This window comes from Magnolia sinica, chromosome 18, assembly GCF_029962835.1.
Source record: "Magnolia sinica isolate HGM2019 chromosome 18, MsV1, whole genome shotgun sequence".
Lineage (NCBI taxonomy): Eukaryota > Viridiplantae > Streptophyta > Magnoliopsida > Magnoliales > Magnoliaceae > Magnolia > Magnolia sinica.
In genome coordinates this window covers 23727634-23739270 of record NC_080590.1, presented here as the reverse complement: position 1 = coordinate 23739270, position 11637 = coordinate 23727634, and the positions used below count along the sequence as shown (strand labels likewise).

At 38.5% G+C, this 11637-nt stretch overlaps 1 protein-coding gene across 1 annotated transcript; it reads left to right on the top strand.

The window, feature by feature from the left end:
• The first annotated feature begins 6004 nt into the window (after window positions 1–6004).
• On the top strand, window positions 6005–11427 carry LOC131233053 (uncharacterized). Its single transcript, XM_058229626.1, has 4 exons — window positions 6005–6264; window positions 6350–6522; window positions 7540–7603; window positions 11071–11427. The coding sequence occupies exons 1-4, from the start codon at window positions 6045–6047 to the stop codon at window positions 11280–11282; spliced, it is 669 nt and encodes a 222-aa protein (XP_058085609.1). The 5' UTR covers window positions 6005–6044; the 3' UTR covers window positions 11283–11427.
• The last annotated feature ends 210 nt before the right edge of the window (window positions 11428–11637 follow it).

The following is an 11637-nucleotide window of genomic DNA, read 5'->3' as shown; positions in this document are numbered from 1 at the left end:
TCTTTCAGAACGAGAACGGGATAAACTCAGTCCCAAGACAGCTAAATGTGTATTTATTGGATACAAGGAGCATCAGAAAGGGTATCGTTGTTATGAACCGTGTGCTCATCGTGTTCGTGTGTCTAGACATGTCACATTCTTTAAAATTTTACTATATTATAATGTTGTCCATGCATCTCCATCATATTACCGTATTTCTAGAGGATTTAAAATTTTACTATATTATCGTTGTTCCATCTTCCATTTCTCATATGTCCCCTTTTAAAGAAAATCGTTCTATACTTCATTCTCCCTCTCCTCCTTTGCAGGTCTACCAACACCATGTGAAGCATATCTCTCTTAGATCCTCTCTCTCAGCTACTCCTGCTTCCAATCAGGTGTCCTCTTCTAGCGCAGGTAACTGTCCCACCTTCCATTGAGATCCAATTATGTCATTCCAGTCATCCGTCTGTTCCTCCCCGTCGATTAAATATTTTTGCCTCTTATCATGCCTTGTTTTCTGGATTATATTCTTTGGTTGTCTCTACTTCTTATTCTCAGGCATATACACAACCATGTTGGGTAAAAGCCATGGATGATGAGATTTAGGCACTCGAAGAGAATGTTACTTGGACGTTAGATCCATTACCTGAGGGGAAGCAAGTGATATGTAGCAAATGGGTATATATTGTGAAATTAAAATTCGATGGAAGCTTAGATCAATACAAAGCTCAGCTAATGGCCTAGGGCTATAAACAAGAGTATAGAGTTGATTATGATGAGACATTTGCTCTAGTGAAAAAAATAAAAACGGTCCGTTCCTTGATCGCTATAAGTTTTTCTAAAGGTTAGCAATTCAGTCGACTCGATATTAAAAATGTTTTCCTACATGAGAATCTCAAATAAGAAGTTTATTTGAAACAACCTTCCGGTTATAAGTCCAAGGATCCACGCTTAATTTGCAAATTATATAAAGCTTTATATGGACCCAAATAAGCACCAAGAGCATGGTTTGAAAATTTTCATGGGGTCTTAACCACATTGGGCTATTCTCAAAGGCAATATGGCTCATCACTATTTATTCTCAAGTCTGATTCAGGTCTTGTTGCTTTATTGGTCTATGTTGATGATATTCTTATCATAGAAAATGATGCTTAAGAAATTGTCGATTTCAAATCATTACTTCACTCCTCATTTCGTATGAAGGATCTGGGGCCATTAACATATTTTTTGGGTCTTGAAATTTCTCATAATGCTCAAGGTTATCTCATAAGTCAACGGAAATATACCTGTGATTTGATCAAGCTAGCAAACCTTACAGATAACAAGACCCATGAGACTCCTTTGGAATTAAATGTCGAGTATGGGAAAAATGATGGAGACCTTCTCTCAGATATTACATCCTATAAGCAGTTGGCTGGGGAGATTAGTTTATCTCATTATGTCTCGTCCTAATATCTCATATGCAGTTCATGTTGTTAGCCAGTTTGTTGAAGCACCTTGCACATTTCATATATATAACGGCAGTTTATCGCATTATTCGATACCTTCGAGGTACCCTCAATCATGTACTTCTCTTTCCATCATAGCATGATTTACAATTATCTGCTTACTTTAATACAGACTAAGTAGGTTGTCCAACTTCACGACGGTCCACCACTGGTTATTGTATTTTCTTAGGACAATTATTGGTTAGCTGGAAGTGTAAGAAGCAAACTACGGTATTTAGATCCAGCACAAAAGTCAAATACCGTACAATGACAGAGGCATGTAATGAAATTACTTGGTTCCGAGGATTGTTGACAAATCTTGCGATTCATTTGTCTTTGTCAACTCCATTATATATTAACAACCTCAGTGCTATTCAGTTGGCTTCCAATCCAGTATTTCACGAGTGCACTAAACACATTGAAATTGACTGCCACTTTGTAAGAGAAAAATATACAACTGGAATCGTTTCTCTTCCTCATGTAACATCAAAGCTACAAATTGTTGATTTATTTACCAAAATTATGATCTCATCTTGTCATAGATTTCTTCATGGCAAACTGATTTTGGTTCGTTATCTTACATCAGTTTGAGGGGGGTGTGAGAATATTGTATATATGGGTTATAATTAGTTGTAATATCCCATGTATAGAAAGGCTCTAAATAAGCTTCCTTGTATAATCTTGTAGAGTGGTTATTTAAACCCACTTTTGGGTTAAAGCAATAAATAAATAAATAAAACATCTCGAAATTCCTGAATTTTCATATCTCCCTCGAATGTTTATGAGCTCAGCCGAGGTAACGGGATGAAGGTTCCAAGATCCATTAGAGATGAGATCGCTTACTCGAACACCTCCTTCCACAAACGCAATCCAGATTATAGATAGCTCTATTTTCAAGACTATTAAGAATGGAGTTATTGCTAACCCCATGCATCAAACCAAAAGCTAGTATCTTTTCCATTGCCAGTTAGACATATAACATATAGCTTGGCAAGAGGGCGAACACTAAGAATGCTTCTCCAAGCCTAAGAGGAGTTGAAAGCCACCTTAAGATTCCAAATGGATTAGGCATTGAAAGCCACCTTAAGATTCCAAATGAATTCATTACTAACATACTCTGCTTGATCCCAAAGACACCAAAGACTAGAGTCTTTAACAATGACTTTCCAAAGTTGCTTTAGAAGGCAAGCTTTGTTAAAGATATGGAGGGAAATAATACCAAGCCTGCCTTTAGCATTGGTCTTACAAATTTGTTCCCAACAAATAGGGTAGGTCTTAAAATCACCTTAAAGAAATGCTCTAATATACTTCTCAATAATAGCCATAAATCCCTTCAAGAGTCGAAAAACATTGGACAAAATAAGATAAAGATAGAGATGATGGATCTAATCAATTCCAATTGCCCAGTGAACAAGAGAAATAACACGTTGCATCCTCCAAGCTTACTAATTACCTTATCAATTAAAGCATCACAATCATTGGATCGTTGCTCTTGCTTGGGTGGTAGACTCTCGGGAGTTTCAACACCTAGTCAAGGGTTCGAGTATCCATAGGTGGTGAAAGCCCACTACGGCGTGAGTGTGTGGGGGTGTGTGTGGATGTGTGATAAAATAAAAAAATTTTATATATATATAGCATCACAATCACATAAGTGGAGCTTTTTAGATTAAAAATGAAGCCTTAAGTATTTTAATGGAAGCTTCCCTTCTTTTATGTCAAAGATAAATCTGATAACATCTTTCGATCGACAAGATTCAACAAAATTACGATACTCATACTAAAATTTATATTGAGATCAGAATTGATGCCAAAAAAAAATAATAATAATAATTAATTTTTTAAAAAATAATTAAAAATTTTAAAAAAAAAATATGCATTTGAGATTCATAGCATCAAGTGGATTAATTTGCACAAAGATCATGAGATCATCCGCAAAAAGAAGATGCGAGATGATAACTCTATCCCTAGAGAAGGGGGACCGCACCAACCCCATTATCATGGCATTTTGAGATTAAGGCAGAGAGCATTTCCTTGACAATAGACTTTCTCATTTACAATGACAAAGAGATAAGGATTTGAGATGCAAGTTTTAATCTACCTATCTAACAATCCGAAAAGCTCATGCGCATTAGGGCAGCAAAAAGGAACTTCCAATTTACACCATCGAACACCTTCTCAAGATTCACCTTAACACACATTGTAGGAGACCTAGCATCCCTATGAATGCCTCTCACAAGATCATGGCTGAGGAGAATATAGTTTGAAACGTTCCTTCCCTGAATCAAAGCAGATTGAGAATTGTTAATAAGCTTTGGAATGATATTCTTCATCCTAACAATAAAGATCCAGGCAATAATCTTATAAAGCTCATTCGTTAAAGATGGGATGGAGGTCATTAGAGGTAACAACCTTCTCAATCTTAAGGATAAGAGTGATGAAAGCGCTCTTTACTTGCTTGAGTAAGATCAAAGAATTAAAGAAATTGGTAATTGCCTTAGTGATGTCAACACCAATGATGAACTGACAAACTTAATAAAATGCATGTTAAAACATCTGGCCTCGGAGCCTTATTTGAATCAACAAACTTAATTGTCACTTCAATTTCAGATTAGAAGATCGGCTTAAAAAGGTCAACCCCTTCTCAGTGGATAGGGAAGCGTATTGTCGAGCAGACTAACATCAACTTCAGGAAAAGAGATTTCCGAGGTGAGAATAATTTTATAATGATCAACAAGTATGCCATGGATTTCCTCTTGACTAGTGCAATGATGGTCCGGCTGATCAATGATGCCTCAAATTTTAAAAGAAGCATGCCTTGTCTTAATTGATGAGCAGAAAATTTTTGAGTTGCCAGATTAAGACTTTCTGCCTTAGCATAGATACTTCAACATCTTTAAAATGGGCTTCAACATCTTTCAGATAATAGGGTCACTCTGACCATGACAAACAAAAAACAAAAAACACAAATATGAGCTTAATTCAGTACTTCCATGATGCCCTAGAAGCTTTTAACCATGGGCATTCAATCCCCACAGTGTGGTTCACCTGAGCCTTATATGTGCCTTAATTTTTGTCGCATGCACTAAATTCATCTGAAATTTTGAATAGGCGATGTAAATAAAACACATACATTATGGCGAGCCCTATAGAGCCCATGCAATGTATACCGGATCCATGATATACTATGACGCATAAGTATTAGTAAGTTTCATGATATGACATGGGATGCACTGCAAACACGAGATATTCTCACTAAGTCTTGTAGCTCACGCCTTCCATACTTTCATTTTTTCATGACAAGGCAGGCAACGACTTTACATTATAGACTCGAAAATTTTCATATTTTTCAATTTTACAATGTAATCATGTATTTAAAATTTATATATTCGATGTAATTATAAATCATATATAATGAAATGAAAGTTTCGAGTTGCTTTCTAATATCACTGATATCATAGTTAAGAAAACGCTACTAACACTAACAGAAGTACAAGTCCGCAGACTTGGACTTAATGCCTCGGATCACCAAAGGATGCGCCAAATCCAAGGCATGATTCGCTAAACCGAGACAAAGGTTGAGTCGGATCGGACGACTCATCAGCATTCCGGGCATGCGTCGGGCGGACCTCCTTACCAGATCGATCATCGCAAGATCAAGCCTCGTCCCGGATATCTTGGGATAAGGTCTCCGACCCCGAAGCTCACGGGATCGGATGAAGGCCCGAGAGGGGCACGATCCTATCTCCGTGATCCCAGGAGGGCATCGTCGAGGCGAATTAGTCGTCGGCCCGGGGCGTCGTACTAGACTCAAAAATTTTCATATTTTTCAATTTTACAATGTAATTATATATTTAAAATTTATATATTCGATGTAATTATAAATCATATATAATGAAATGAAAGTTTTGAGTTGCTTTCTAATATCACTGATATCATAGTTAAGAAAACGCTACTAACAGTCAATAAAAAATAAAAAACAACCAAATATTTTAACTCACACCTTCTCAGCAGCAGAGTCAAGAACTCGGCTCCATTTTGGAAGTGTAATAGACTTGGTCCGGGCCGGGCTGGACGCAATCCGCGCATCCGGCGAGGGAAATGGGCCACAATCACAAAATAGCCAAAACAAGGAGTAGGGCTGTTGACAAGTGGTGCCCTTGGTTCAGTGATCGGGACCATTGGTCTCTTAAAACGGCGCCGTGGATTGCCGTTGATTGCCGTAGATTGAATGCAATTCAAAATTTACTTTGAGAGTTAAAACCTAACCTTTATTTTTGTGGCCTACAGACAGAAGGTTAAGAAATGGAACTCAACAGTGGTCCTCATTCAACTTATAGAGTTCATAATATTGATAACTAAGATCATTCAAACTGAATATTTTTAGCTCATCAACGGTGGGATACAACATACCAATGGTCTGGATTGTGAAAAAATGGCGCCATATTAAAAAATTAAGAACTAGTGTATACGGTGCAAAGATGCACCAGTGCGTACCATATGATTCCTCACAAGAAAACCCCCAAGTAGTGCCTTTATCCGAACTTTCTCCCCTTCTCTTCTTCTCTACTCTCGTCAATGGCCACCACCATATCCACCGTCCGTCTCCCACTTTCTCGTCCTTCAACTGCCCCCAGACTCCCGATATCTCTCCTTCCTCCCTCTTCTCTCTCCTCATCTTCCAAAACCAACCTCTCTCAGCCCTTCCTTTTTAAAAAACGGCCTACCAATGCATCCCCAAGGCCTCTTACTGTCAAATCCATGGCCCCTCCAAAACCTGGAGGAAAACCCAAGAAAGGTATGGTCTTTGGATTCCTCATCTCATTTCCTGAATTGGGTTTTCTTGATTTCCTCTAATTCCTTTGAATTCTTCAATTTCGCAGTGATTGGATTGGTGAAGCTTGCTCTCGACGCCGGAAAGGCAACGCCCGCCCCACCCGTCGGGCCCGCGCTTGGTTCCAAGGGTGTGAATATTATGGCCTTTTGCAAGGAGTACAATGCAAAGACGGCAGATAAACCCGGTTATGTAATTCCAGTCGAAATTACTGTCTATGATGTGAGTTCTTCTTTTTCTTCTATATTTGTAAGACGAATGGCGAATTGGGTTTCTGCAATTTTTGTGTTTTAGTTGAATTCACGGATGTTCTTGCATACATCTCTAACGAGTAGTTCAGGCCCAGTTTTTAGTGTGATTCCAAACACTCGTGTGTTATGTTGCATGATCTTGTTCTGTATGGGAAAGTGCATAAAGTCCATTCTTAAACCCTCTAACTGAGAAAGTCCGTCGAACAGGTGCTTTTTTTTTTTCTTTCTTTAGTGTAATTTGGTTGGCGGCCAAATTCTAGCTGATGGCATTTCAGTTCAATGCAACTGCAGTAACAGCCAAATGTGTACAGGCCTGTTTGGATTCATATCCAGTAAGACAGTTTTCCAAGCTTATTGGATAAGAATTCTGTTTATACTCAGTCAAAACTTGATCCCCGATGTGCGCAGGATTGTTTTTTTTTTCTTCTTCTTCTTTTATCAGCAAAAATGTGGAAACGACTTGGTTCCGTTTCTTGATCATGACCACCAAACATGCAAAAAATCTGATGCCCTACGAAGAAGGATTTGTTTTGCAAATTCACCATGTAAGCCATGTCATCCAAACGCTACATTCAATTTATGAAATGGGTCACATTGTCATAGTGCAACAACCAGCAAAATCATGGTACTAGGTTTAGTGCCCTTAATTGGTCAAATGAGTACATTGTGTCGGAATCAAGAAATTCCACAGCTTGATTCTTTTTCGTCATCTTATTTATCATCCTTTTGATTAATCATGGGCATTTGCCTGCTGCTTTGGAAGTATTAAGCTTATTTCTCTTCTTCTTCTTCTTCTTCTTTATTATTTCGATCAGGAAAAATGCAGAAATAGGTCCCATTGCTTTTCTTTTCTTTTTGTTTCTTTTGAATTTAATTGGTGAAAGTAGAGGATTTTGTGTTATGTAAGTGTTGCGAAAACCATTTTAGCATCCATGGGCATTTGAAGATCTAATTTGAGAAATGCTACATTCTCTCTGTTTATGCACAGGATAAGAGCTTTACTTTTATCCTGAAAACTCCACCTGCTTCAGTTCTTCTTCTTAAAGCCGCAGGTACTCTTAATTTTTGTCAATAGTTTGATATTTTCTCTCCTGTGTGTGTGTATTTTTTTTATTTTATTTTTTTTGATCTCCTATTGGTAGTTTTCTCTTAAATAAATTTTTGTTTCCTTGAAGCCTTTTTCAGTATTTGAAGGTCATCTCTTCCGTGTACCTGCATGTCATGAAATAGTGCTTAATTCTTCTATACTGTAATGAGAACTATCGATTCAAAGAGCCATCTCAAGCTGTCACATGATTAGCCATCTTTGGATTCTTACTACCGGTTTCATAAAAAAAAAAAAAAACCATGCTGTTTTGGATGGAACATAACAGTAATCCCCCCATAGTGGAAATAGGTGCAGAAGTTAAAACTTGACTAAGCTTGGCAACCTCATAGGGATTGCATGTTCATCCTCATTAAGGTAAAGAGAATCAGCTTTTCCAGCAGGTGCTCTCACTTCCTCATTCATTTAAATTTCCTATGTTAATTCCGTAAGTTCTGATATCCCATTCAAGAAGGATGAAAAACAGCACTGCATTCGCCATGCATAGCCATATGCATTTTACAACTCAGCCTTTTCATATATTTAAGTTTATGCAACGGTGTTTGCTGGCTCAGTATCGCAATTTAGCATATTTTGAAAAGCATGGATGGCCCAAAACAACATCCTCTTTTATCATCTCTCCTTTTGCACATTATATTATTCTATGTCAAGCATTTCTAACAGGTATATTGAGCAGTTGAAGCCCTTTTGGTGAAGTTCTGCAACATTCTCTTATTCCATAGTATTCCAATTTGATCTAAATTTATTTCAAGCCTGTGATGTTCAAGACACTTCCAACTTGTTAATCGCATTCCTGATCTTTGCAAATTCAGTGGTTTTACTGATCTGTATGATCTGATTATTCAGTATCCTTTTAGGTGAGAGCACCTTGTTCAAATCTACTAATCAGGATCATCACTCGGAGCAAAGGGTCGACCAATTACTTGCTGTTTGATTGAGTTAGAATGCCCATTCTTGTATCTTATCAACAGCACAATATGACCTCAAGCGTGATTCTGTACCCCACCACTAATTTAGTTTCTGCATGCCGAACCTAGAGAATGCTATGTCAGTTTGATCTCACAAATCTCCAGATATAGACACCCTACCTCAGGTGATTGTTCCGTGGATGAGGAATGGTACTTGCAGCCATAGATCTACAAACTCAAACAGTCACCCCACATGTGTTAACATGTCATGCATGTGAGATGTATGACAGGGTGTGGACGCACTCAATGTGGGACATGATTGATAAACAGCTCAGATCTCATATGTGTGCTAAGTTCACAGATCAATGACATATTTGGAGTTGGTGTTTGCAGATGCACTGCTGCAAGTAGCATCTGCCTTCCTGGAAATGCAGGCAATACAACAAATGAAAGAAATCTTGTAACCCTAATCCTCCTGACTGCATTTTGGTGTCAAACCTATTCTGAAGAATCACAAGTGGTGCTTCAATGAGACGTGTGATTCCAGAACTGGGCTCTGTAATGTTGGCCATACCGGCCATTCCCAAATAAATAGAGATCAGTTTTCTTCACTGTAGGACATTCCACCATATACTGCCCATCTCACAATCTTCAGTTCCCTTCTGCTACATTCATCTAATCTGAACAACGGGCAGTCCTTAGGGACCCCCTTTGAAATCCTTAGGCTGTAAGTTCAGATACTTTAATTGTTTCAGGAAACCCACAAAACTGCATTAATAGTTGAGCGACCTACACCCAATAAACAAATTCTCCAAATAGTAATGCAGACATGCAGTGTAACACTTACTGACCTATGCCCTCGATCATACTCAATACCATAGTTCTAGAACCCAGTGACTCGGCTTAGTCAACTCGACTCAGTGAGATTTTAAGATGAGTCACCATAAAACTTGGCTGTAAGCATGATTCGCCTCAACTTGGCATGACTTGTTGAGTCAACTCGATGACTCGGTCAACTTGACTCGATTCAACATTACTCAAAGGGAGTCACTCTCTTGAAGCCAAGCATTGCATGGATGCTTCTTTTTCCATTATTTTTATACATTTTACTTATATATTGAATCAAGTCAAGCAAAGACTCGTCTGAATCTTCGAGTCAACCTGACCCAGAAAGACATCGAGCCGAGTCAAATTTTTTAATTTTTGAATGATGCTCAATACATCGGAGTGGTCCAAAACCCACCAACTTTACGGAGTTTCTGCAGATTCTTTTGTTTTAAAAAAAAAAAAAAAAAAAAAAAAAAACTATGTAAAAAATGATCCCATGGCATCAGGGAATTGATAAGGTAAGGTCTTAGCTGAAGGACATTTTGATTGTTCCCTACGTTGTCTAAATGAAATGCTCAAATCGGAGGGGACAATCTCCAGCTGTTGAAGTTCTGCAATCCAAAATTCAGCCAGGTAGATCTTTCAGCATCACCTAATCCAGATGTCTGTTTCCTTGATTGCCATTAATAGCATCATTGAGATCCAATTTCCTGAAGAGTATGCATTGAAAAGTTCACTTGGTCATCTGGTTGAGATTGCACCAGCTCATCGTTCAGCTGATCTATTTCAATCTGATGATTGACAAAAGTTTGATATTAAAATCTAACAGAGCGGTTTAGGCATGTGTGGGGGTTTTAGATTCCACTTCTAATGGTTGATCTCAAAATCAAACCTTGCTTGTGATGTGAAGAATGATGCTTGTGCTGACCCAGTGACATGCACATACCCTTGAGTTTATGCAATTGCCTCTCCTTCTTTTCTTTTCTTTTTGTATGTAAGGGTGCATTTGGTTGTACCAAATATCATGAAATTTCATGATTGATCAGTCTAATTTGGTGCAAAATATCATGAAATGTCATGATATTTGCTGCAACCAAACGCAGCCAAGAGCAAATGAGACAACTTCAATAGAGCCCACCATAATCTTATGAGAGGAATTGGATGCATATGGTAGAGTGGGCATGTACAATGTTTGATTGAGCATTTGCTCCGCCCAACAAACTCCACTTATGGTTCCCCCTTTCGATGATCCCAATTGTTGAGATGCCCAAAAATCTCCCCCATCTGATGGGCACTCATTAAATGTGGACCATCTGTTCGCAGACTTCTAATTGTCCATTTTCATCATATTAGCTTTAGTCATTTGGTAAGGGGATTTTAGGCCGTGGCCACCCATCCTATGATGGAGCCCACAGATCAAATACTGTAAGGTAGGGCCGCCCATGCCATTTATGGGTTGATTGAAAATCTCATTTCTTTTGATCAAACATTGCATGACTCTGCTAAGATAGAAACATTTTACCATGTTGGCATCCACAAGTTATAGAGGCAATGCGGGGTAGGATGTGTTATGGATGATACTGCTGATGAGCTTCTTCGCTACTCTTTTACCATATTTTTGTGTGGTTCTTGAGAACAGCTGATGATAACTGATTTCAATTACATCTTTGGTGTTTAGGAGTAGAGAAAGGTTCCAAAGAGCCGAAAATAGAGAAGGTGGGGAAGGTTACAGCTGATCAAGTGCGGGCCATCGCAACAGAGAAGCTTCCAGACTTGAATTGTTCAAGTATTGAATCCGCGATGAGAATCATAGCAGGCACAGCCGCTAATATGGGCATTGACATCGATCCTCCCATTCTTGAACCCAAGAAGAAGAAGGTACTTATATAACTCCTCATTGTAACAAAGAGATGAAACCCCTCCCGCAACCTTTTTTTCTTTCTTTTTCCCTTTAATGTCATAGGATTTTTAGTTTACAATTGGTCATTGAAGAATTTACTGATTTTACTTGAAAGAATTTCAGGCCATGCATTCATTTTTGCTCGTCGACTATGTGATGTGCCATTGCATGTGCACATGCATTTACAGACAGGCATTCTCGTTTTCTCCATCAGTAAGAAGTTTCTTGGCATGAGTGATCGAATCATGCCGCGAAATTTCCTACTTGAGGGCATTTGGAACATCTGAGCTGTGCATCATGTGGGTCCTACGTTCGTTCTCAATGATCTTGGCCGTAGATGAAGTT